This window comes from Oncorhynchus masou, chromosome 24 (genome assembly GCF_036934945.1).
Source record: "Oncorhynchus masou masou isolate Uvic2021 chromosome 24, UVic_Omas_1.1, whole genome shotgun sequence".
NCBI lineage: Eukaryota > Metazoa > Chordata > Actinopteri > Salmoniformes > Salmonidae > Oncorhynchus > Oncorhynchus masou.
Window position 1 is genome coordinate 117,791,110 of NC_088235.1, and position 27,839 is coordinate 117,818,948.

General features: G+C 42.9%; 2 protein-coding genes across 2 annotated transcripts in view; one reads left to right on the forward strand and one right to left on the reverse strand.

The window, feature by feature from the left end:
• si:dkey-66a8.7 (PI-PLC X domain-containing protein 1) lies at positions 1-24,705 on the forward strand. Its single transcript, XM_064936248.1, has 6 exons — positions 1-391; positions 2,264-2,400; positions 11,075-11,203; positions 11,442-11,597; positions 11,950-12,133; positions 23,919-24,705. The coding sequence occupies exons 1-6, from the start codon at positions 277-279 to the stop codon at positions 24,194-24,196; spliced, it is 999 nt and encodes a 332-aa protein (XP_064792320.1). The 5' UTR covers positions 1-276; the 3' UTR covers positions 24,197-24,705.
• Positions 24,706-26,402: 1,697 nt separating this feature from the next.
• The window catches only part of gtpbp6 (GTP binding protein 6 (putative)), a 39,902-nt gene continuing 38,465 nt past the window's right edge, over positions 26,403-27,839 (reverse strand). Inside the window, exon 10 of the mRNA XM_064936247.1 lies at positions 26,403-27,471. Within this exon, the coding sequence (XP_064792319.1) occupies positions 27,345-27,471 (127 nt within the window). The 3' untranslated portion in view covers positions 26,403-27,344. The remainder of the gene's footprint in view (positions 27,472-27,839) is intronic.

Genomic DNA, 27,839 nt, shown 5'->3' on the forward strand with positions numbered 1-27,839 from the left:
CAGTCATTATAAGTAAAGGCATTTCTTTTTTTAAACGGTCGAGTGCGAACACAATAGCGAAACCAGGAAATGCAACCTTGGGTGATATTCCCACATTGTTGTTCGCTTTTATAGAGGTGTCACTATTTCGGTTTGAGAGTTTCCGTGTGGAACTGATAGAGGAACCGATGGGAATTATTTGCTTTGCAATGAAGTGGTGTCATGAGTAGAAACCACTGGGTTTCGACTTGTGCATGTCAGTGGGAACTTCGGGAGACAGAGCACTGACACGAATGAATGTCCACTGATGTTGCAATGTATTCTGATGAGGATAACCAGAATTATGAGGACTGGATGTCAAGTTTGCCCGAGGAGCTGTGGGATGTGCCTCTTTCAAGTCTCGCCATACCAGGTAACTTTATTCAACTGCATGCAGACTCTACATGTTTAAATTAATTCATTAAACGTCACACAATCCTCTCTTCTTCACGTTGACAGGTGGCCAATTGCGATAGGCTTTCTAATATTCAGTAGCCAAACTAATTTGCCTAAAGAGACATTTATTTTCATTCTGTAGCCTAATCATGATTATATAACCATCCCTACAATTTACAATTATATAACCATCATTACAATTACAATTTCTTTACAAAACAAATTACCGAGTTGAAGACAGATTCAGGTTGGATATTGCCTGTAATTTTCCTTAAATCCACCAACAGCAGTTAGGGACCATCAACATAGTGACAAATCAAATTCTTCCAATTTCAATAGCTCTTTAACCATTACACCTACAACTTTCAAAACTGGTTCTAGCTAATCCGATGGGATAGACACACATTGCACACACTTTTTTTTGTCGATTCACATCTCACACTATTTTAAATGATTTATTTACATTTTTTAATTTCAATGGCACCTTGGTCATGTGACCAACTGACTTCAAACAAGGTTCAGAATGTCCACTCAGTGGCCCTACATGTTGCACACCCTTTAGTTTGTCCATTTTCATCTCACAATTTTACATTCATTTTCTGTTTTTAATGTTTCTAATTTCAATAGCTCCTTGGTCATGTGACCTAAAGACCTCAAACAAGTTTCAGAATGCCCACTGACTACCCTTCTACATTGCACACCCTTTAGTTTGCCCATTTTAAACTCACACAATTTTACATTCATTTTGTAAACATTTGAATTTCAATAGCTATTTGGTCATGTGACCTACTGGACTCAAACAAGGTTCATAACGAGGCTCCGCTTTCACGGTCTGTATTCATACTGCTCCACGAGAGGTTTCTGTCCTCCCTGAGCTCGCCTTAGGACACCTGCGTTACCGTTTGACAGGTGTACCACCCCAGTCAAACTCCCCACCTGCCAGAGGCTGTTCACCTTGGAGACCTGCTGCGGATATGGGTACGGCCCGGAGTGAGATTTACACTCTCTCCCCCAGATTTTCAAGGGCCAGCGAGAGCTCACCAGACGCCGCCGAAACGGCAAAGCCTTTCAGGGCTTGGGCCCCTCGGGGTGAACACATTCCAGGGCGCCCTTCACAAAGAAAAGAGAACTCTCCCCGGGGCTCCTGCCAACTTCTCCAGGATCGGTCACGTTATCGGGCTGGACTCCTCGCGGCGCCCGTCTCCGCCAGTCCGTGGAGTAGTTGGAGGTCAGTAGGTCACATGACCAAGGAGCTATTAAAATTCTCATGATTACATATTGAATTTAAAATCATGGTAGATGAAATTGGACAAACTAAAGGGTGTGCAACATGTAGGGCCACTGAGTGGACATTCTGAACCTTGTTTGAAGTCAGTAGGTCACATGACCAAGGAGCTAATGAAATGTGAAAGTTTGAAAAAGTAATGTAAAATTTGTGAGATGAAAATGGACTAACTAAAGGTTGTGCAATGTGTTGGCCCAGTGATTGGACATTCTGAACCTTGTGTGAGATTAATAGGTCACATGACCAAGGAGCTAAATGAAATTCAAATATAAAAAAAAGTTTTTTTGTTTACACTCCCTAACTAATTCAACTAGGAATACAAAAATGCTGCTCACATTTCCACATGTTTATTAGCTTTTTCAAAGCGAATTAATGTCCAAATCGTGAAAATAAGACATGTGCAATGTTGTGCACAGTTTCCCCAACATCATGACACTTATTTGGAGTCTGTGGCTGGTTTGAAAGCTATTTAGGTTTGAAAGCGCGAATATCGATTGAATATCCAACCTGAATCTGTCTTTACCTCGGTAAACAAATTACAATCTTTCATTCATCCCTATTTAGGAAGTCATGATGCTATGAGCTACTCCCTGGACATCAACTCTCCTCTGATCCGCTCTGAGTCTGACACCTTTAGACTCCTGGATGGTCTCTTCTACTGCGTCACCAGACCTGCTATCTACAGATGGTCTACCACGCAGGTACAGGGCCTGCTAATACTGTGACATCTGTTGTAAAAAACAAACTGGTTTGCCCGGAGGCTTTGAATAGGCGACTAATGGCTAGGTAGGGTGAGCATAGTATGAATGCTATAGCCATCTTCTTGTCTGAGACCAAAATGGACGGTTGTGTTGTGAATAGCGTTAGCTTGAGCAACAATAGTGGAGACAGACAGGTTGTTAGGCAGTAGGTTGCCACAGAGTTGTGGTGGCAGTGTTGTCACTTCCTCTCTCAGCCAAACTTCTCACGCGATGGTGGTTCATCACTTAAAGTATCTGTGACACAGCCTGCCTGTCTGTCTTCTCAAGACTAGGATTATTATTATCATTATGAAGACTAGGATTCCAGTAAACCATGCGTACGTCATTATGAAGACTAGGATTCCAGTAAACCATGCGTATGTCATTATGAAGACTAGGATTCCAGTAAACCATGCGTACGTCATTATGAAGACTAGGATTCCAGTAAACCATGCGTACGTCATTATATACATACATTTCTTTAGAATATACCTTTATTATTCCCCAAACCCCCCTCCCCTCCCCCAATTGGAGAAAACGAACTAATTAACAATGACACTTAGGCTTCTACCTTCAGTTTATACATACTACACACATTTTACAGACACAATCTATTTTACAATAGTTATATTTTGTTTGTTTTTAGTCCTTCCTCTATTTCTGATGTCCATCCAGTTTGATTTCTATTTTTAACTGTGCTATTTCACAAAAGTTCTGAACCTATATACATTTCACAGACCCCATATATTTTACATTGGTTATCTTGTTGTTATTAGTCCCACCCTTCAGTTCCATTCAACCCCTCCCATCTATCTCTCAACACCATCCATTTTGGATTTCTATTTGCCATACATTTTTCAACTGTGCTGTGATGCTTCACAAAAGTACTGAACCTTTCTATTCTCATAGCTTCTACAGATTGTACATTTTTGCTAAAATAATTATATTATTGATTGATTGCCTATGTCTTTTCAAATCACCCAGTATTGCTGTCTGTAGTGTTAGTTCTAGGCAAATGTTGCAATTCTTCAGCCATTTGTGGACCTGTGACCAAAAACGAGCTACATATGGACAGTACCAAAATAAATGATCAAATGACTCTGGCTCCACACAGCAGAATCTGCAGAACTGGGAAGATTGTATCACCCATATATATAACATTCTATTGGTTGCAAGAATTTTGTATAGGAATTTAAAAATTAGAAGTTTTGATTCAGGTGTTGTTTTGCGTATCAATTCATAAACCATGTGCCATGGAATGGGTACATCGAAAATCTCTTCCCAACTAGTGTAATTTATATGGCACAGCTTTCTGTTTTTTGGGGGGGGTCCTTAAATGAAATTGGTATATGTTTTTATTTTTCACACCCTTCTTTAACCATTTAGTGCAGGGCTGACATACAAGTTCCTTACTTTTTTCCCCTTCTACTTGCCTCTTCCATTTTTGTGGTAATGCTGCCATTAGTTGGTTGTAATTTTGGTTAGAGCAGACATTTCCATATGTCGGTGTTAGCTGCATGTGTAACAACTCCACCAGTCCTAAAACCAGTTCTAAAACATTTCTTCAGAAAATTCATTTTTAAAATCAATTCGTATATTTGAGTTTAACCACAATATGTGTTGTATTATTTGTTCTGTCCTTTCAGGTGGATTAAACTGAAATTGCAACCAACTTTCTAAGGCTTGTTTAAAAAATAACGATATTTTGGAGATTATTTCCTTTTCAAACAACCGAAAGTGAGCAGTTGTAATCTGAACAAAGGGAGAAGTTGTAATCTGAACAAAGGGAGAGGTTGTAATCTGAACAAAGGGAGAGGTTGTAATCTGAACAAAGGGAGAGGTTGTAATCTGAACAAAGGGAGAGGTTGTAATCTGAACAAAGGGAGAGGTTGTAATCTGAACAAAGGGAGAGGTTGTAATCTGAACAAAGGGAGAGGTTGTAATCTGAACAAAGGGAGAGGTTGTAATCTGACTAAAGGGAGAGGTTGTAATCTGACTAAAGGGAGAGGTTGTCATCTGACTAAAGGGAGAGGTTGTCATCTGACTAAAGGGAGAGGTTGTAATCTGAATGAAGGGAGAGGTTGTAATCTGAATGAAGGGAGAGGTTGTCATCTGAATGAAGGGAGAGGTTGTCATCTGAACGAAGGGAGAGGTTGTAACCTGACTAAAGGGAAAAAGGCCATTCTTGAACATGGTGAGACATTCTTACTAATTTACTTGAGAACCAGTTTGGAGTTATGCATAACTTTTGTATGACTGATGCCTTTAGTGAGAATTCTAATGCTTTAATATTTAATCATTTCTGCCCTCCGAATTCATATTGGTTATATAAATAGGCCCGTTTAATTTTGTCTGGTTTGCCATTCCAAATTAACTTGAATATTATTTGTTCATATAATTTAAAAAGCAGATCAAAAGGTATAGGCAAAACCATAAGCAAGTAGGTAAACTGTGATATGACTGAAGAGTTCATCAGGGGGATTTTTCCACAAATAGACAGGTATTTTCCTTTCCGTGGTAGCAAGATCTTATCTATTTTTGCTAATTTTCTATGAAAATATGTCCACATCTCCATCAGACGACGTTAGCTAGTTTCCATGAAACAGCTGTCTGTGTTAGCTGCCAAGTTAGTGCAGTGTACTTAGCTAGTTAGATATGTTATGCTAGCTAGTTAAACATTTGGCTTAGATCTGGCATTGGCAATAAGTGAATTGAATTGTTTCTTCGTCATCTTGCTTGGTAGTTACCTAGCTGTGGCCATCTGACATGTATAGGGCTGTGGCCTACAAGCCACTGATGCAGACCTTTGAAACATCTACATTTTAAAAAGTCTAATAAATCCATGTAATATAGTCTGTCTACACCGTCACAGTAAATCCACGTGATGTAGCCTGTCTACACCATCACAATAAATCCACGTGATGTAGCCTGTCTACACCGTCACAGTAAATCCACGTGATGTAGCCTGTCTACACCGTCACAGTAAATCCACGTGATGTAGCCTGTCTACACCGTCACAATAAATCCACGTGATGTAGCCTGTCTACACCGTCACAGTAAATCCACGTGATGTAGCCTGTCTACACTGTCACAGTAAATCCACGTGATGTAGCCTGTCTACACCGTCACAGTAAATCCATTATTTATTTTAGACAGGTCTAAAGAAACATGAGATGAAGAAAATGTTGTCTTTCAGAAGAACAGAATAGCATACTCTGAGTTGTCCTCATGTTAGGTCCTGATCTGGCTACGCCATATGGCTGTGGGCAACACTAGTTCATTTAGCAGACAAGATTTGCTTAGAATTCCTTGGCATTATTTGATATTGTTTTATAGTATGAAGAACACAATTGAACAAAGCTGAATAAAATTGAAAGGATATTTTCTCCAAAAGATTTGAGGGAGTGTGCAGCTGCGGCCACTCTGAGTGGTTAACAAAGGAACAGGTCCTCCTATAAGCTTCATGTTGAGTTATTAATGTAACTTTAGTTGTTCTACAAACTTTGGGCTATAAACGTTTTGATGTTTAATACATTCTAAGGCTGCATGATGAGACTCTAATGATGATTTGATAAAAGTCACTTGAAAGGCATGAGCTCTGCTTAGTTTTCTGCGCCGGCTGTTCACACTTCATCAGTCTCTCATTCACAATGAGACAAGCACTTGATAATGCCTAGAATTTCAAGGCGGCATCCCCTTTGTGTGGTCGTAATGTGCCCTAAAACAAATCCATGCCGTTTGTCGGCCAGTGGCCGTTGTGCCCTTCTCCCTGAGTGCTGCGCGCTCTATCATGTGATCGGGTCTTTCTCACAGGCTACAAGTGAAGACAGACACATCGGGGATGCAACTGCACGTGTCTTTATCCAATTCCGAGGTGCATATTGAAGATATTGGAAGAACTGTCCACAATTACTTTTCGTCAGCCAACAAGATGAGTAGGCCTAACGTACAGCAAAAGCACTAGCCTACGTTAATCTACTATCCCCCATAGTATAAAAGTCGACATTCTTTGCGAGATCATAATCATAATCAAATAAACGTAGTCTAGGACAGTTGAGGGATAGATCCCAAATTAATACAACCACTACCATCAAAAAACATGTTTTACGCAATGTGGCTGACGCAACAGATCAGAAGATTTAGCTTAAAATGTTGAACTATTATGCTACTTCTTCACATTATAAGCGCAACAATGTGCACATGGTAGTAGGCTATTGGCACCAATTAGCGGAAAACACCATTATCAAAAATGACCACGAATGCAATTATGCATGTAATGCTTTTATTATAAAGGTGGATTTTTATGGTGACAATGATCTTCCCCAAACTGGAACCTCACGCTCTGCGTATGTATGCCAGTTAGGCTCTACACCCCTTATAAAGCGGATTAATGTGCTTAATTTAAAAAAGTTATTTGCCCACTGTAGTTGTAATACAAACCATATTAAAACATATAGGCCTATGGGCTAGTCTACATGAGGTGTGATAAAACATATATAGGCCTATGGGCTAGTTTACATGAGGTGTGATAAAGCATATAGGCCTATGGTCTAGTCTACATGAGGTGTGATAAAGCATATAGGCCTATGGGCTAGTCTACATGAGGTGTGATAAAACATATAGGCCTATGGGCTAGTCTACATGAGGTGTGATACTAACCTTATTAAAACATATAGGCCTATGGGCTAGTCTACATGAGGTATGATAAAGCATATAGGCCTATGGGCTAGTCTACATGAGGTGTGATAAAACATATAGGCCTATGGGCTAGTCTACATGAGGTGTGATAAAGCATATAGGCCTATGGGCTAGTCTACATGAGGTGTGATAAAGCATATAGGCCTATGGGCTAGTCTACATGAGGTGTGATAAAACATATAGGCCTATGGGCTAGTCTACATGAGATGTGATACTAACCTTATAGGCCTATGGGCTAGTCTACATGAGGTGTGATACTAACCTTATAGGCCTATGGGCTAGTCTACATGAGGTGTGATACTATGATTAGAAAAAGTTGCAAAAAAAGACGTTTATTTCTTATGCTGGGCTTCATTTACAAGTTATAGGCTTCTGTTGTCACTCATCAGACTATTCTTGTCTTTACGTACACTAAATATTATATGTGTGAAATTTGTTTTGATTTAGAATGGACCATTATCATGCACCTGTATTGAAACGGATAGCGGAAAAAATGTCATCTTTGCACTTAAATAGCGAAGAGAGGACGCTTTTCCCCGTGGTTCATTTTCATGCCAGCCAGGTAGGCTATACTCCTGTTGTAAATATAAGCAATGTGCTTAATATTAGGAAAGTTGAGAAATAAATATCGTAGGCCTAACCTAGAGAAAGCTGGTAGGATCCTCCTCTTTTTATTAGAGGCCATCACTCTGTTTTCTTATGCATAGCCTATAGAAATGTTGAGCAACATGAGCTCATGGGCTCTCATGAAGTGTTTGATTAGATTTTCCATTACATTTGCATTGATGTGATTAGAGGGACAATAGAGTGAGTACCAGGCAGTAAGCAAGTTTGGTAGGTTACTAATGACCATCAGTAGCATTAGAGCTTGGAAAAGCGTAATTACAGTGACTAAACGGTCATGCAACACGGTCATGCAACAGCCCTAGGCTTGCATCAACAAAATAACAACATTGGTGCAGATAGCTGGGAATCTAGACCATAAGTAAGACACAGATATTGTCAAACAACGTTACTGCCACCTTCTGGTTTGGAGTATTTTAACAAGGCTGTGTGGCTGACGAGGTTTTTGCTGTGTGAACACAAAAGAGATTGAATGCCCACAGGTGCTAAGTACTGTAGTCTGGCGAACGTTTGACAGTCTGAGCTTTAACAGCAGAAACATTGCTAGACCGACATACTCTCCTCTCTTGCTAAATGCACAATTAAAGGGGAATTACACAAAAACATCTAAATATTTTTTCCCCCAGGCCTAAATAATTGTCTTCTGGTGTGATGTTCAGTGCATTCGGAAAGTATTCAGACCCCTTGACTTCTTCCACATTTTGTTATGTTACAGCCTCATTCTGAAATGGATTCAATTGGTTTTTTCCCTCATCAATCTTCACACAGTACTTCATAATGATAAAGCAAAAACTGTTTTTAGAAATTGTAGCAAATATATTAAAAACAAACTGAAAATATCACATTTACATAAGTATATGTCCGTAAACACGGAATATTGAATATGTCCGTAAACACTGCAGCCAGCTCTGTGGCTAGGGATGCTGGGCCGGCAGCCTTGCGGGGGCTAACGCATCTCCCAGTCCTGCCGCTGAAAAACATCCCCACATCACGATGCTGACACCACTATGCTTCACCGCAGGGATGTTGCCAGGTTCCCTCCGTACGTGACACTTGGCATTCAGGCCAACAAGTTATTAGACCAGAGAATCTTGTTTCTCATGGTCAGTCTTTAGGTGCCTTTTGGTAAACACCAAGCGTGCTGTCATGTGCCTTTTTACTGAGTGGCGGCTTCTGTCTGGCCACTCTACCATTAAGGCCTGATTGGTGGAGTGCTGCAGAGATGGTTGTCCTTCTGGAATGTTCTCCCATCTCCACAGAGGAACACTGGAGCTCTGTCAGAGTGACCATCGGGTTCTTGGTCACCTCCCTGACCAAGGCCCTTCTCCCCCGATTGCCAAGTTTGGCCAGGCGGTCAGCTCTAGGAAGAGTCTTGGTGGTTCCAAACTTCTTCCATTTAAGAATGATGGAGGCCACTGTGTTCTTGGGGACCTTCAATGCTGCAGAAATGTTTTGGTACCCTTCCCCAGATCTGTGCCTCTACACATTCTGTCTCGGAGCTCTACAGACAATTCCTTCGACCTCATGGCTTTGTTTTTGCTCTGACATGCACTGTCAACTGTGGGACCTTTTATAGACAGGTTTGTGTGCCTTCCCAAATCATGTCCAATCAGTTGAATTTACCACAGATGGACTCCAATCAAGTTGTAGAAACATGATCAATGGAAGGATGATCAATGGAAACAGGATGCACCTGAGCTCAATATTGAGTCTCAAAACAAAGAGTCTGAATACTTGTGTAAATAAGGCTGTAATGTAACAAAATGTGGAAAAGGTCAAGGGGTCTAAAAACGTTCCCGAAGGCGCAGTGAGCATTGACGTGGACTCTGAAAACGTTCCCGAAGGCGCTGTGAGCATTGACGTGGACTCTGAAAACGTTCCCGAAGGCGCAGTGAGCATTGACGTGGACTCTGAAAACGTTCCCGAAGGCGCTGTGAGCATTGACGTGGACTCTGAAAACGTTCCCGAAGGAGCTGTGAGCATTGACGTGGACTCTGAAAACGTTCCCGAAGGAGCTGTGAGCATTGACGTGGACTCTGAAAAGCGTTCCCGAAGGAGCATTGACGTGGACTCTGAAAACGTTCCCGAAGGCGCAGTGAGCATTGACGTGAACTCTGAAAACGTTCCCGAAGGCGCTGTGAGCATTGACGTGGACTCTGAAAACGTTCCCGAAGGCGCAGTGAGCATTGACGTGGACTCTGAAAACGTTCCCGAAGGCGCTGTGAGCATTGACGTGGACTCTGAAAACGTTCCCGAAGGCGCAGTGAGCATTGACGTGGACTCTGAAAACGTTCCCGAAGGCGCTGTGAGCATTGACGTGGACTCTGAAAACGTTCCCGAAGGAGCTGTGAGCATTGACGTGGACTCTGAAAACGTTCCCGAAGGAGCTGTGAGCATTGACGTGGACTCTGAAAACGTTCCCGAAGGAGCATTGACGTGGACTCTGAAAACGTTCCCGAAGGCGCAGTGAGCATTGACGTGGACTCTGAAAACGTTCCCGAAGGCGCTGTGAGCATTGACGTGGACTCTGAAAACGTTCCCGAAGGCGCAGTGAGCATTGACGTGGACTCTGAAAACGTTCCCGAAGGCGCTGTGAGCATTGACGTGGACTCTGAAAACGTTCCCGAAGGCGCTGTGAGCATTGACGTGGACTCTGAAAACGTTCCCGAAGGCGCAGTGAGCAGTGACGTGGACTCTGAAAACGTTCCCGAAGGCGCTGTGAGCATTGACGTGGACTCTGAAAACGTTCCCGAAGGCGCTGTGAGCATTGACGTGGACTCTGAAAACGTTCCCGAAGGCGCTGTGAGCATTGACGTGGACTCTGAAAACGTTCCCGAAGGCGCAGTGAGCATTGACGTAGACTCTGAAAACGTTCCCGAAGGCGCTGTGAGCATTGACGTGGACTCTGAAAACGTTCCCGAAGGCGCTGTGAGCATTGACGTGGACTCTGAAAACGTTCCCGAAGGCGCTGTGAGCATTGACGTGGACTCTGAAAACGTTCCCGAAGGCGCTGTGAGCATTGACGTGGACTCTGAAAACGTTCCCGAAGGCGCAGTGAGCATTGACGTGGACTCTGAAAACGTTCCCGAAGGCGCTGTGAGCATTGACGTGGACTCTGAAAACGTTCCCGAAGGCGCTGTGAGCATTGACGTGGACTCTGAAAACCAATTTTCATTGTTTCTATATCAATAATTGTAATATTGAGAGTAAAAAACAGAAACAAATCATAAACAAAGAAAAATAAAAGCGAGAACTGAATTCAGGAAAGTTATTTATTTAAATAATGTTTTGTTTGTTTTTGCCCTTCAAACAGGAAAAAGGTATTGTGGAACAGCTATCAGAGGGGATTCGATACTTCGACCTCCGAATCGCCCACAAACCGTACGACCCGTCCAACGAACTGTATTTTACACATGTCATTTACACTCATCTGACAGTGGTGGTGAGTTGAAGGAATACTATGCCTAACTATTCATTAGAAACATTTTTTACTACATCGTCAGTTGTTACAAAGAGCTTTATAGTTACCCAGCCTAAACCCCAAAGACCAAGTAGAAACAGGAGAGAGAGAGAGAGAGAGAGAGAGCACAATGGCCAAGAAGAGCTCTCTAAAAAGAATACGCAATATTGGGAGGATCATTTCTCATATATTTAATATTTCCTGACTGGTGGCTGTATAGGAAACGCTGAGGGCTGTAGCCTCGTGGTTGGAGTCTCACTCCAGGGAGGTTGTCATCCTAGCATGCAGTCACTTTGAAGGACTCAACGACAAACTACATGAACATTTAATTTTCTCACTGAAGAAAATCTTTGGGTCTAAACTCTGTCCTCGCAAGGTAAGCTTTGTTATTTCTATAACTGTAGTCAATGTCAATAGCTGAAAAGACTGATACATTTTTGCTAAGCATTACCAGTAGGTCTCGATCGAATTGGATTGCTTTACTGAAAATACTGTATTTCTTCAGTAAATTAAATGAGATGTTTAGTTAATGTTCAGCATGAGAGAAGGCTTCACTAGCTGCCCAATACTACCTACACAAATCACCAGCTGCCCAATACTACCTACACAAATCACTAGGATGCTTTCCTTTCTCTGCCCAGGGCTGAAGTAGTGCACTATACAGGGAATTGGGTGCCATATGGACAGCCTATAACAGAGGCTACTTGTTCTTCTGTCTTTCCCTCCAGGAGACAGTGGTGACCCTGCGTGGTCTGTGGGCATTGGGTTACCAGGTGCTGCTGTCGTATGATGACCAGTCAGCAGCACGACACCAGGCTCTGTGGCCAGGTATACCGTACTGGTGGGCCAACCAATACACTGCCAGCGGGGTGGTCAGCTATCTGGACTGGCAGAAAGACATGGGACGCCCAGGTATGTGAAAAGCCCTTGACTTAAAGTAATAAATGACTTTGAGGTTCAGACATGTTACAGTGCCTAGTCTACACACCCCTTGCACAGTCTTCACATTTTGCCTTCTTCTAATTTAATAATTCTTTGGGATTAAATTATATATTTTTCCTACAGATCCACACAACCTACTCCACATTTCCGATTTGAACATTTTCCAAATTAATCAAAAATGAAGATGTCTTAATTGTGTACAGTATGTCTTCACACCCCAAGAGATAATACTTGGTGGAAGAACCTGGTTTGAATAAGAATCAACCAACTTTGCACAACTTAAGTTTTGTGGTTTCAGCATCATGTTATGGGTATTTATTGTGGTTTCAGCATCATGTTATGGGTATTTATTGTGGTGGCAGCATCATGTTATGGGTATTTATTGTGGTGGCAGCATCATGTTATGGGTATTTATTGTGGTGGCAGCATCATGTTATGGGTATTTATTGTGGTGGCAGCATCATGTTATGGGTATTTATTGTGGTTTCAGCATCATGTTATGGTTATTTATTGTGGTGGCAGCATCATGTTATGGGTATTTATTGTGGTGGCAGCATCATGTTATGGGTATTTATTGTGGTTTCAGCATCATGTTATGGGTATTTATTGTGGTGGCAGCATCATGTTATGGGTATGCTTTTCACTGATGGGGACTGGGGAGTTTGTCACGATTAGAATAAATATAGAAGGAGCAAAACCCAGATAAAAACCTAAATGAAAACCCGCCGTAGTCTTCTGTAAACCTAACCCTGCAATAGTGTTGTATTTTTCAGTAGGACAATTACAAAAACATGTATGACAAAGACACCAGAATGGATTTTCAAGATGTGTTTCTGAATGGTTTGAATATTACTGTCCACTAATAACTCCTGACCAAATTTACTGAGAAAAAAAACAATGGATGTACAATATGTTGCCCTAAGAGTTATTGGGAGAATCTTATTTAAAATGATTATAATGGTTGACAAAGACGCTTCCATCAATCTTAGCTTTGGGGTGGGAAGACATACGCAAACAACATATCTCCATTTATTTTTTTAGGTTGTGTAGATCAGTATGATTTTATTTTACATTTAGGGCTCTATTCAATCAGATATGCTTTAGCTGACATTTGCATAGCAAATAGAGTACGGGCACTTCCATGGAGCACAAACCCATATGTTAGAACTGGTTATCACACTTTGAGGTTAGAAAAACACCTACCATGTGTCATGACTGTCCACGAGAATCCAAATAGGTCAGATCAGGTTTTAATAACTTCAATCAGACCCCCTTCTCACCCGTGGAGGGGGAAGGAAAGAACTAGTGGGGATTATCAACCACATCCTGTTGTAAATCAGGGGAGAAGATCCAGGCCTGTAGTATCCAAATTCACCAAAGGAATGTGCTTTGTCTCAACAGACCTTTTTCCTGCTGAAACTCTAACACGCTCAAACGCGAATAGTGGAACATCTGTAATGTAGAACGGGGGGGATGGTCAGAGGCGACCTATAGAACACTAATGTCCTTTTGTTTGTATTTTCTGATGTCCTTAAAAAATATTAAGGAAATACTGTAACTTGGAAAGTATACCCACTTGGAAAAGAGGGATGTGATTTGAGAAGTTTTAAGAGAATTGTTTTCCAGAACTTTTCACAATGACTAATCACCGCCCTGAGTGAGGTCAGGGAGCGTGTCAGCCTGCCGGAACCGCCCCTTTCGAGCAAAAGGTATAAATGATGGGTTTAGAAAAAAACACATTGGATCAGAAAATGGAAAATCGACTCTGTAGTTCTGTTCAGGACTACACGACATGTCACCAGATACCGGGCAACTACAAAGAAGGACAACAGTTGTTGGAACTATTTTGGATAATCGGAACCTTACAAGCGTGCCGCGAAAAGGCCCAAATCCCTTTCTAAGGCTGCCCCGTTCACCATGAGATCTCCGGCGAAACCATGCATTTCACATAAATACATACAGGATTTTTTGCTCAAAGCGGGCGGTGATTCATGTGCAAAGTATATGGTTAATGTAGGGTAGAGTAGTTTCTGAATGTAGCAATGTTAAGTGTCTCTGTCCCCTTCTCTCCATCTCTTCTTTAACAAGCATCCATGTTGTCATTCCGCTAGGGACCCGTTTTCAGCGTATTATGTCTCCAGTCAATATCGGTGTAGTATGTGTGTTTATCCTGTGTTCCCATTTAATTAGCTAGTAAATAATAATTCAACCAATTTCTGTAGTACTGAACAAAGTAAGGCTCGGGTTACGACTGTTCATAATGGTAATATGATACGAGGTTATGATTAAGTTGACTGTTTATAGATGTGATAGGTAAATTCGGGAGATGGTAACTCTTTAAAGAACCTCTCTCGTGGTGCCCCAGAACCTAATGAGTTAATTGTTACATGATGAATTTAACAATTAAACATATTTTAGTTAATTAGATAAATATCAGTCCTCCAGATTAAAGTCAAGTCACCAGATGAAACGTACATGAACTTGCTTGATTTCAGAGGCACAACTCTCAGCATGACCTATGACCAGATCAAGATGGCGCCAATAGAGGTGCCAGCTTCGCTTCAAGTCCTTAGCAAACTGTGCAGGATTTGCAGTACACGAGCGAGAAACGCACTCGACCACTGCTACTCTAACTTCCGTGCTGCATATAAGGCCCTCCTTTTGGCAAATCTGACCATGACTCCGTCTTGTTGCTCCCCTCCTGTTGCATAAACTAAAACAGGAAATCAAATCAAATTTATTTGTCACATACACATGGTTAGCAGATGTTAATGCGAGTGTAGCGAAATGCTTGTGCTTCTAGTTCTGACAATGCAGTAATAACCAACAAGTAATCTAACTAACAATTCCTAAACTACTGTCTTATACACAGTGTAAGGGGATAAAGAATATGTACATAAGGATATATGAATGAGTGATGGTACAGAGCAGTATAGGCAAGATACAGTAGATGGTATCGAGTACAGTATATACATATGAGATGAGTATGTAAACAAAGTGGCATAGTTAATGTGGCTAGTGATACATGTATTACATAAGGATGCAGTCGATGATATAGAGTACAGTATATGCATATGCATATGAGATGAATAATGTAGGGTAAGTAACATTATATAAGGTAGCATTGTTTAAAGTGGCTAGTGATATATTTACATCATTTCCCATCAATTCCCATTATTAAAGTGGCTGGAGTTGAGTCAGTGTCAGTGTGTTGGCAGCAGCCACTCAATGTTAGTGGTGGCTGTTTAACAGTCTGATGGCCTTGAGATGGAAGCTGTTTTTCAGTCTCTCGGTCCCAGCTTTGATGTACCTGTACTGACCTCGCCTTCTGGATGATAGCGGGGTGAACAGGCAGTGGCTCGGGTGGTTGATGTCCTTGATGATCTTTATGGCCTTCCTGTAACATCGGGTGGTGTAGGTGTCTTGGAGGGCAGGTAGTTTGCCCCCGGTGATGCGTTTTGCAGACCTCACTACCCTCTGGAGAGCCTTACGGATGAGGGCGGAGCAGTTGCCGTACCAGGCGGTGATACAGCCCGCCAGGATGCTCTCGATTGTGCATCTGTAGAAGTTTGTGAGTGCTTTTGGTGACAAGCCGAATTTCTTCAGCCTCCTGAGGTTGAAGAGGCGCTGCTGCGCCTTCTTCACGATGCTGTCTGTGTGAGTGGACCAATTCAGTTTGTCTGTGATGTGTATGCCGAGGAACTTAAAACTTGCTACTCTCTCCACTACTGTTCCATCGATGTGGATAGGGGGTGTTCCCTCTGCTGTTTCCTGAAGTCCACAATCATCTCCTTAGTTTTGTTGACGTTGAGTGTGAGGTTATTTTCCTGACACCACACTCCGAGGGCCCTCACCTCCTCCCTGTAGGCCGTCTCGTCGTTGTTGGTAATCAAGCCTACCACTGTTGTGTCGTCCGCAAACTTGATGATTGAGTTGGAGGCGTGCGTGGCCACGCAGTCGTGGGTGAACAGGGAGTACAGGAGAGGGCTCAGAACGCACCCTTGTGGGGCCCCAGTGTTGAGGATCAGCGGGGAGGAGATGTTGTTACCTACCCTCACCACCTGGGGGCGGCCCGTCAGGAAGTCCAGTACCCAGTTGCACAGGGCGGGGTCGAGACCCAGGGTCTCGAGCTTGATGACGAGCTTGGAGGGTACTATGGTGTTGAATGCCGAGCTGTAGTCGATGAACAGCATTCTCACATAGGTATTCCTCTTGTCCAGATGGGTTAGGGCAGTGTGCAGTGTGGTTGAGATTGCATCGTCTGTGGACCTATTTGAGCGGTAAGCAAATTGGAGTGGTTCTAGGGTGTCAGGTAGGGTGGAGGTGATATGGTCCTTGACTAGTCTCTCAAAGCACTTCATGATGACGGAAGTGAGTGCTACGGGGCGGTAGTCGTTTAGCTCAGTTACCTTAGCTTTCTTGGGAACAGGAAGGGCACTGTAATAATGCCACTTTACTAAATGGAACACTAGGCACCGTAATAATGGAACACTAGTCACTTTAATAAATGTAACACTAGGCACTGTAATAACGTCACTTTAATAAATGTAACACTAGGCACTGTAATAATGTCACTTTAATAAATGGAACATTAGGCACTGTAATAATGTAACACTAGGCACTGTAATGTCACTTTAATAAATGGAACATTAGGCACTGTAATAATGTAACACTAGGCACTGTAATAATGCCACTTTAATAAATGGAACACTAGGCACTGTAATAATGCCACTTTACTAAATGGAACACTAGGCACCGTAATAATGGAACACTAGTCACTGTAATAATGCCACTTTTAATAAATGGAACATTAGGCACTGTAATAATGCCACTTTAATAAATGGAACACTAGGCACTGTAATAATGCGACTTTAATAAATGGAACATTAGGCACTGTAATAATGGAACATTAGGCACTGTAATAATGCCACTTTAATAAATGGAACATTAGGCACTGTAATAATGCCACCCACTTTAATAAATGGAACACTAGGCACTGTAATAATGCCACTTTAATAAATGGAACATTAGGCACTGTAATAATGTAACACTCGGCACTGTAATAATGCCACTTTAATAAATGGAACATTAGGCACTGTAATAATGCCACTTTAATAAATGGAACATTAGGCACTGTAATAATGCCACTTTAATAAATGGAACACTAGGCACTGTAATAATGCCACTTTAATAAATGGAACACTAGGCACTGTAATAATGCCACTTTAATAAATGGAACACTAGGCACTGTAATAATGGAACACAAGTCACTTTAATAAATGGAACACTCGGCACTGTAATAATGCCACTTTAATAAATGGAACACTCGGCACTGTAATAATGCCACTTTAATAAATGGAACACTCGGCACTGTAATAATGCCACTTTAATAAATGGAACACTCGGCACTGTAATAATGCCACTTTAATAAATGGAACACTAGGCACTGTAATAATGCCACTTTAATAAATGGAACACTAGGCACTGTAACAATGCCACTTTAATAAATGGAACACTCGGCACTGTAATAATGCCACTTTAATAAATGGAACACGAGGCACTGTAATAATGGAACACTAGGCACTGTAATAATGCCACGTTAAGAATGTTTACATATCTCACATTACTCATGTCATATGTACATACTGTATCCTTCACTATCTATTGCATCTTAGCCGCTCTGACACTGCTCGTCCATATATTTTATACTTCTCATCCCATTCCTTTACTAGATTTGTGTGTATTAGGTTTTATGGTGGAATTTGTTAGATATGAGGTTTTGTTGTGAATTTGTTAGATATTACCTGTTAGATACTGCTGCACTGTAAGATCTAGAAGCATTTCACTACACTCACATCTGCTTGCCATGTGTATGTGACCAATAACATCTGCTTGCCATGTGTATGTGACCAATAACATCTGCTTGCCATTGTGTATGTGACCAATAACATTTGATTTGACCTCTGACTGTTCTGCAGCTGAGGTATGACCAGTGATGTAGTGGTAAAAACAGCTGAGGTGTAACTAGTGATGTAGTGGTAAAAACAGCTGAGGTATAACCAGTGATGTAGTGGTAAAAACAGCTGAGGTATAACCAGTGATGTAGTGGTAAAAACAGCTGAGGTGTAACCAGTGATGTAGTGGTAAAAACAGCTGAGGTATAACCAGTGATGTAGTGGTAAAAACAGCTGAGGTGTAACCAGTGATGTAGTGGTAAAAACAGCTGAGGTATAACCAGTGATGTAGTGGTAAAAACAGTTGAGGTGTAACCAGTTTTTTTTTATTTTTTTTATTTAACCTTTTTTTTTAACCAAGAAAAGCCCACTGAAACCCAGAGTCTCTTTTTCAAGGGAGACCTGGCCAAGAAGTCAGCAACAATCAATACATTACATAATTAAAACATACAACATGATACGGCCTAAAAAAAAGCATTTTACACTCCTCTGTAACAGTCTCTATGTTCCATTCTTTCAGTGGCACTAACACATCCAGATGAAACATGGATTGTAGACTTCCATGCCTCTGGTGCACAAGAAGAGAAGGCAGTGTTGCCTAATACTGTGAATGTCCTGGGGACTTTAAGTAGTAACCACCTAGCAGACTGGGTAACTGCTGGTGGAGAAGGACACCAGACCACAGAGGTAAAGAGGGAGTTTACCCAAAAGGGCTTTGTTGACACATGTAGCTTTCTGCGCATATAAAGTGAGATCCAATCTACCATTTGGTACAATGTGCAAGGGTGGGTGAGTGACTTGGCATTTGTAATAATGTGCAAGGATGCATGATAAACAGAGTCCAGTCTCTGTTAGACAGAGGAGGCTGCATGATAAACAGAGTCCAGTCTCTGTAAGACAGAGGAGGCTGTATGATAAACAGAGTCCAGTCTCTGTTAGACAGAGGAGGCTGTATGATAAACAGAGTCCAGTCTCTGTAAGACAGAGGAGGCTGCATGATAAACAGAGTCCATTCTATGTAAGACAGAGGAGGCTGCATGATAAACAGAGTCCAGTCTCTGTAAGACAGAGGAGGCTGCATGATAAACAGAGGAGGCTGCATGATAAACAGAGTCCAGTCTCTGTCAGACAGAGGAGGCTGCATGATAAACAGAGGAGGCTGCATGATAAACAGAGTCCAGTCTCTGTTAGACAGAGGCGGCTGCATGATAAACAGAGTCCAGTCTCTGTAAGACAGAGGAGGCTGCATGATAAACAGAGTCCATTCTATGTAAGACAGAGGAGGCTGCATGATAAACAGAGGAGGCTGCATGATAAACAGAGTCCAATGACAATGCAAACCTTCTCTGTCTGAGCGTGAGCTCTGGTGAAGGTCATATTTATTTTTTCTACATTCAAGACCAGTTTGATAAAGGGAGGCCTGCAGTGTGGAGCTCTTCAACAGCCTGAACCAGTGAAGGAGCACAATATATGACTGGAGCATCTGTATGTCGTGTCTTTGGCATCATTCAACTGAAGACTTATTTTTATCAAATACATTTTCTGTAATTATTATTACGTGATTAAACTAACTTAATCATGTAAATGTAATTAACTAGGAAGTCGGGGCACCAAGGAAAATATTCAGATCAAAGTTATAATTTTCCTAATATAACTTTCAGATATTTTAATATCTGATCAATTAGTCTTCTCTTCTAGTGGAGCAGGTTGAGAGTTTCAAGTTCCTTGGTGTCCACATCACCAACAAACTAACATGGTCCAAGCACACCATGACAGTCGTGAAGCGGGCACCACAAAACCTGTTCCCCCTCAGGAGACTGAGTACTGGGTCCTCAGATCCACAAAAAGTTCTACAGCTGCACCATCGAGAGAATCCTGACCGGTTGCATCACTGCCTGATATGGCAACTGCTCAGCCTCCGACCGCAAGGCACTACAGAGGGTAGTGCGTACGGACCAGTACATCACTGGGGCCACCTCTATACCAAGTGGTGTCAGAGGAAGGCCCTAGAAATGGTCAGACTCTAGCCACCCTAGTCAAAGACTGTTCTCTCTGCTACCGCACGGCAAGCTGTACCAGTACCCCCTGTATAGAGCCTCCACATTGACACTGTACCGTAACACCCTGTATATAGCCTCCACATTGACTCTGTACCGTAACACCCTGTATATAGCCTCCACATTGACTCTGTACCGTAACACCCTGTATATAGCCTCCACATTGACTCTGTACCGTAACACCCTGTATATAGCCTCCACATTGACTCTGTACCGTAACACCCTGTATATAGCCTCCACATTGACTCTGTACCGTAACACCCTGTATATAGCCTCCACATTGACTCTGTACCGTAACACCCTGTATATAGCCTCCACATTGACTCTGTACCGTAACACCCTGTATATAGCCTCCACATTGACTCTGTACCGTAACACCCTGTATATAGCCTCCACATTGACTCTGTACCGTAACACCCTGTATATAGCCTCCACATTGACTCTGTACCGGTACCACCTGTATATAGCCTCCACATTGACTCTGTACCGTAACACCCTGTATATAGCCTCCACATTGACTCTGTACCGTAACACCCTGTATATAGCCTCCACATTGACTCTGTACCGTAACACCCTGTATATAGCCTCCACATTGACTCTGTACCGTAACACCCTGTATATAGCCTCCACATTGACTCTGTACCGTAACACCCTGTATATAAACTCCACATTGACTCTGTACCGTAACACCCTGTATATAGCCTCCACATTGACTCTGTACCGTAACACCCTGTATATAAACTCCACATTGACTCTGTACCGTAACACCCTGTATATAGCCTCCACATTGACTCTGTACCGTAACACGCGCTCCAGCAGGTATATCTCACTGGTCACCGTAGCAGCACCCACTCGTGGCACGCGCTCCAGCAGGTATATCTCACTGGTCACCGTAGCAGCACCCACTCGTGGCACGCGCTCCAGCAGGTATATCTCACTGGTCACCGTAGCAGCACCCACTCGTGGCACGCGCTCCAGCAGGTATATCTCACTGGTCACCGTAGCAGCACCCACTCGTGGCACGCGCTCCAGCAGGTATATCTCACTGGTCACCGTAGCAGCACCCACTCGTGGCACGCGCTCCAGCAGGTATATCTCACTGGTCACCGTAGCAGCACCCACTCGTGGCACGCGCTCCAGCAGGTATATCTCACTGGTCACCGTAGCAGCACCCACTCGTGGCACGCGCTCCAGCAGGTATATCTCACTGGTCACCGTAGCAGCACCCACTCGTGGCACGCGCTCCAGCAGGTATATCTCACTGGTCACCGTAGCAGCACCCACTCGTGGCACGCGCTCCAGCAGGTATATCTCACTGGTCACCGTAGCAGCACCCACTCGTGGCACGCGCTCCAGCAGGTATATCTCACTGGTCACCGTAGCAGCACCCACTCGTGGCACGCGCTCCAGCAGGTATATCTCACTGGTCACCGTAGCAGCACCCACTCGTGGCACGCGCTCCAGCAGGTATATCTCACTGGTCACCGTAGCAGCACCCACTCGTGGCACGCGCTCCAGCAGGTATATCTCACTGGTCACCGTAGCAGCACCCACTCGTAGCACGCGCTCCAGCAGGTATATCTCACTGGTCACCGTAGCAGCACCCACTCGTAGCACGCGCTCCAGCAGGTATATCTCACTGGTCACCGTAGCAGCACCCACTCGTAGCACGCGCTCCAGCAGGTATATCTCACTGGTCACCGTAGCAGCACCCACTCGTAGCACGCGCTCCAGCAGGTATATCTCACTGGTCACCGTAGCAGCACCCACTCGTAGCACGCGCTCCAGCAGGTATATCTCACTGGTCACCGTAGCAGCACCCACTCGTAGCACGCGCTCCAGCAGGTATATCTCACTGGTCACCGTAGCAGCACCCACTCGTAGCACGCGCTCCAGCAGGTATATCTCACTGGTCACCGTAGCAGCACCCACTCGTAGCACGCGCTCCAGCAGGTATATCTCACTGGTCACCGTAGCAGCACCCACTCGTAGCACGCGCTCCAGCAGGTATATCTCACTGGTCACCGTAGCAGCACCCACTCGTAGCACGCGCTCCAGCAGGTATATCTCACTGGTCACCGTAGCAGCACCCACTCGTAGCACGCGCTCCAGCAGGTATATCTCACTGGTCACCGTAGCAGCACCCACTCGTAGCACGCGCTCCAGCAGGTATATCTCACTGGTCACCGTAGCAGCACCCACTCGTAGCACGCGCTCTCCAGCAGGTATATCTCACTGGTCACCGTAGCAGCACCCACTCGTAGCACGCGCTCCAGCAGGTATATCTCACTGGTCACCGTAGCAGCACCCACTCGTAGCACGCGCTCCAGCAGGTATATCTCACTGGTCACCGTAGCAGCACCCACTCGTAGCACGCGCTCCAGCAGGTATATCTCACTGGTCACCGTAGCAGCACCCACTCGTAGCACGCGCTCCAGCAGGTATATCTCACTGGTCACCGTAGCAGCACCCACTCGTAGCACGCGCTCCAGCAGGTATATCTCACTGGTCACCGTAGCAGCACCCACTCGTAGCACGCGCTCCAGCAGGTATATCTCACTGGTCACCGTAGCAGCACCCACTCGTAGCACGCGCTCCAGCAGGTATATCTCACTGGTCACCGTAGCAGCACCCACTCGTAGCACGCGCTCCAGCAGGTATATCTCACTGGTCACCGTAGCAGCACCCACTCGTAGCACGCGCTCCAGCAGGTATATCTCACTGGTCACCGTAGCAGCAGCCACTCGTAGCACGCGCTCCAGCAGGTATATTTCACTGGTCACCGTAGCAGCAGCCACTCGTAGCACGCGCTCCAGCAGGTATATTTCACTGGTCACCGCAGCAGCACCCACTCGTAGCACGCGCTCCAGCAGGTATATTTCACTGGTCAACGTAGCAGCACCCACTCGTAGCACGCGCTCCAGCAGGTATATTTCACTGGTCACCGCAGCAGCACCCACTCGTAGCACGCGCTCCAGCAGGTATATTTCACTGGTCACCGTAGCAGCACCCACTCGTAGCACGCGCTCCAGCAGGTATATTTCACTGGTCACCCCAAAAGCCAATTCCTTTTTCCCCCTTTTTTCTTAAAACTGCATAGTTGTAAGGCGTGTGTGACAAATACGATTTGATTATACCTAAAGTGGACATTGCCATTGGCTGCACAGAGTTTCGTGGAGAGAAATTCCACGTAGCCTTGTTGACAAGTTAGAACACTAGAATGTAAGATGTAATCTACACCTCGATTAGGATTCTAGAAACCCTTATTTAAATATTTTGTTTTTTTTACATTTGAGCCTAATTATTTCTATATAGCGTACACTTCCTCCTTTTGAACTTCTAAGGAGAGTAGGACGGTGTGGCTTCGTGATCAAGGTGTGTCTGCTACCGTCGGTTAATGCTCGATCTGATTCAATCTAGGCCTTATCACTGTGCAAGGGGTGTGTAGACTTTCACATGACACTGTATGTTATTACTCTTCAGATAGCAACATATCAAGAGGACCATGACAATGTCTAGTGATACTGTTGTGAACTGCCTCTGTAAAAAGGGCTTTATAAAATCCATTTGATGTGAAGTCAGTGTGTTCAGAGATGTCCTGTAGGGCTCAATCTGTGTCGCTGGTGTGTTCTCCACTAACACAACATTAATCTTTACATTTCAATCACGCTGTAATGCTGAACTTCCGTGATACGGATTGAATAGAGCCCTTAAACTTTTTAATCCACATTTTGTTTTGTGCAGATGGTTTCTTTGTGTCTGGTCTGAACCTGACGGCTGACCGCTCCTACATCGCGCTGCACCCCCGTCAGTCCCTGCAGACCCTAACTCTGGCTAACTGGAAGGAGCTGAGGCCGTGGCTGGAGGAACAGGTCCCTGGACCACACCCTAACAACCTCAACATCATAGCAGGAGACTTTATAGGACCTGTCCCCTTCTGTCCTCTGGTCATCAACCTCAATAGAAAACTGTTACGGCAGCAGAGGATGGATGAGAGGACTCTTAGAGGAGAGGATGGATGAGAGGACTCTTAGAGGAGAGGATGGATGAGAGGACTCTTAGAGGAGAGGATGGATGAGAGGACTCTTAGAGGAGAGGATGGATGAGAGGAGTCTTAGAGGAGAGGATGGATGAGAGGAGTCTTAGAGGAGAGGATGGATCAGAGGAGTCTTAGAGAGAATGGATCAGAGGAGTCTTAAAGGTGAGGAGGACTGACCGACCTACAGATGAGAAATAAAATACCTGGTTTAGGGAGTAATTCCGTCAAAAATAAGTAATTCAAAGAGAACAGAACTGCTACATCAGCAAAGTTATAACAGAGGACAACCAGTCATGATTTGGTTTCACTGGGAATCAGACAGACCACAGAAAGTCATTCCATTCACACCCCGTGACTTTTTACACATTTTGTTACAGCCTGAATTTAAAATGGATTAAATTGAGATTGTGTCACTGGCCTACATAATACCACTTTGACATGATGTGGTATTATGTTTTTAGAAATGAATTAAAAATGAAAAGCTGAAATGTCTTAAGTCTATAAGTATTCAACCCTTTTGTTATGTCAGGAGTAAAATGAGCTTAACAAGTCACCTAATTAGTTGCATGGACTCACTCTGTGTGCAATAATCGTTTAACATTAGATTTTTGAATGACTACCCCATCTCTGTACCCCCCACATACAATTATCTGGAAGGTCCCTCAGTCCAGCAGTGAATTTCACACAGATTCAACCACAAAGACCAGGGATGTTTTCCTTGCAAAGAAAAGTACATATTGGCAGATATAAAAAAAGCAGTCATTGAATATCCCTTTGATCATGGTGAAGTTATTAATTACACTTTGGATGGTGTATCAATACACCCAGTCACTACAAAGATACAGGCGTCCTTCCTAACTCAGTTGCCGGAGAAGAAGGAAACAGCTCAGGGATTTCACCATGAGGCCAATGGTGACTTTAAAACAGTTACATAGTTTAATGGCTGTTATAGGAGAAGACTGAGGATGGACCAACAATATTGTAGTTACTCCACAATACTAAACTAATTGACAGAGTGAAAAGAAGGAAACCTTTGCAGAATAAACTATATTCCAAAATGTGCATCCTGTTTGAAAGAAGCACTAAGGTAAAACTGCAAAAAACATTGACAAAGAAATTATCTTTATGTCCTGACTACAAGGTGTTATATTTTGGGCCAATCCAACACATCACTGAGTACGACTCTTCATATTGTCAAGCATGGTGGTGGCTGCATCATGTTATCGGTGTGCTTACCATCGGCAAGGACTAGGGAGTTTTTTATGATGAAAAGAAACGGGAATAGAGCTAAGCACAGGCAAAATCCTAGAGGAAAACCTGGTTCAGTCTGCTTTCCAACAGACACTGGGAGATGAATTCACATTTCATCAGAATAACCTAAAACACAAGGCCAGATATAGACTGGAGTTGATTACCAAGACATTGCATGTTCCTGAGTGGCACAGTTACAGTTTGGACTTAAATCTGCTGGAAAATCTATGGCAAGACTGAAATGGCTGTCTAGCTATGATCAACAACCAACTTGACAGAGCTTGAAGAATTTAAAAGAATAATAATGTGCAAATATTGTACAATCCAGGTATGCAAAGCTCTTAGAGACTTACCCAGAAAGACTCACAGCTGTAATCACTGCCAAAGGTGATTCTAACATGTATTGACTCAGGGGTGTGAATGCATACGTAAATTAGATATTTCTGTATTTCATTTTCAATACATTTGCAAAAAAAACATGTTTTCAGTTTGTCATTCTGGGGTATTGTGTGTAGATGGATAAAACATGTTTTCAGTTTGACATTCAGTTTGTCATTCTGGGGTATTGTGTGTAGATGGATAAAAACAACATGTTTTCAGTTTGTCATTCTGGGGTATTGTGTGTAGATGGATAAAAACATGTTTTCAGTTTGTCATTCTGGGGTATTGTGTGTAGATGGATAAAACATGTTTTCAGTTTGTCATTCTGGGGTATTGTGTGTAGATGGATAAAAACATGTTTTCAGTTTGTCATTCTGGGGTATTGTGTGTAGATGGATAAAAACAACATGTTTTCAGTTTGTCATTCTGGGGTATTGTGTGTAGATGGGTAATAACATGTTTTCAGTTTGTCATTCAGTTTGTCATTCTGGGGTATTGTGTGTAGATGGGTAAAAACATGCTTTCAGTTTGTCATTCTGGGGTATTGTGTGTCGATGGATAAAAACAATCAATAACTGTTTTATTCAGGCTGCAACATGTGGAATAAGGGGTATGAATTTTGCCTGAAGCCCCTGTTCCTCATCCGTATTCCCCTTTCAATGCTACGGGTTTTTCAACAGAAAAGGTCAATATTACAGTACAGGTCAATATGTTGTTTTAGAGGGTCATTCAGCCCACAACAAGTCATTCCAAAAGAACCACTAAATAGGCTACCTCTTATTCAGACATCCGTCTTTCCTTTTTAAATGGATATTCAAATACGTCCAGGAATATTACACTGTTTTACAGTGATGATATATTCAATTTAAAAGATCACGTTACACATGCATTGTTTCTCCATTGACACAAGCAGATCCAGCCCAGGTGAGATGTGAAACACGATAGACAGTTAATAATTAATCAATATACTGTCATACCTTCTCACTTTCCTGTTAACATATTTACATTTAAATGCATTTTATCATTCATACAACAAGAGTAGTTTGGTTTTCTGATGAAACAGCTTGTTGTGTTCCCTAATAAAAGGATGTTATAACAGGAACTGTCGGTAACAGTGATTATTGGTAAAGGCTTCAGCATGGTTCAGTTCAGCCAAACTCGCCAAACTGAACCGAACAAGTGTGCTCCATACTCCCTTAAAAGACCCTTGCTTGAAAAACAAGAAAAAAAATGGCTATACTGGTAGTACCGTTTGTCCATTTTGATACACCGTAGCCATTATACAAGTATTTTTTTGTTGTTGTAGTGGGGACAGTAACAATACTCAAAAAATAATACTTTATTAAGGAAAATGTTTTTATTTGTATGTTAAGCTAACATAAAACATTTCTGAAGTCTGCATTAAGGTGTCTGGAATATAATAAATGCATTTCTATTGCAGCGCGGTGGCTTCAATAAAGCCTCCTGTCAATCATCCAGGGTTTAGACCTGTAGTGTTTCTAACTACCTAAGAACATCTTCCTGTAGCGTCCGTACGCAGCAGCACTGATGATCACCTTGACGACAGCGGAACCTTCATCTGGGTTAACGTCCACTTCCTGAACTGTTGCCTCCTTGTACAGCCAGCTGGAAGCACACGAAGAAGAAGTTAATAATAACTTTATTTATATTGCTCTTTTCAATACAAGTAACAAAGTGATTCACATTATAAATTAAAAGTACTAACAAAGAAACAGACTAATGAAACAGATAGCTAATTAAAAATCAGACTTTAAAATCTAGACTTTGGAATGGTCAACAGTGGCCTGCCAGAGGATCTCAGGCTTTGACCTGGCTCGTTGGGAGATGAATGGTTAGAGATATAGAATGGGGGTAAATCAAGCCTTAAACATGATAAATATCATTGTAAAACCTATTCTAAAAGGCCCTCATTCCGACCTGAGTTAAGTGTAAATGGAACGTAATTTCCTTTATATGCACTTTTCTCTCTGCGT

What these genes read in the sequence shown, in the direction of transcription:
- si:dkey-66a8.7 (XM_064936248.1), top strand. Translation starts at nt 277, where the DNA reads ATGTCCACTGATGTTGCAATGTATTCTGATGAGGATAACCAGAATTAT. An exon ending in TTCAAGTCTCGCCATACCAG is followed by an intron (nt 392 to 2,263) that starts GTAACTTTATTC and finishes ATCCCTATTTAG; the next exon opens with GAAGTCATGATGCTATGAGC. An exon ending in CTAAACTCTGTCCTCGCAAG is followed by an intron (nt 11,598 to 11,949) that starts GTAAGCTTTGTT and finishes CTTTCCCTCCAG; the next exon opens with GAGACAGTGGTGACCCTGCG.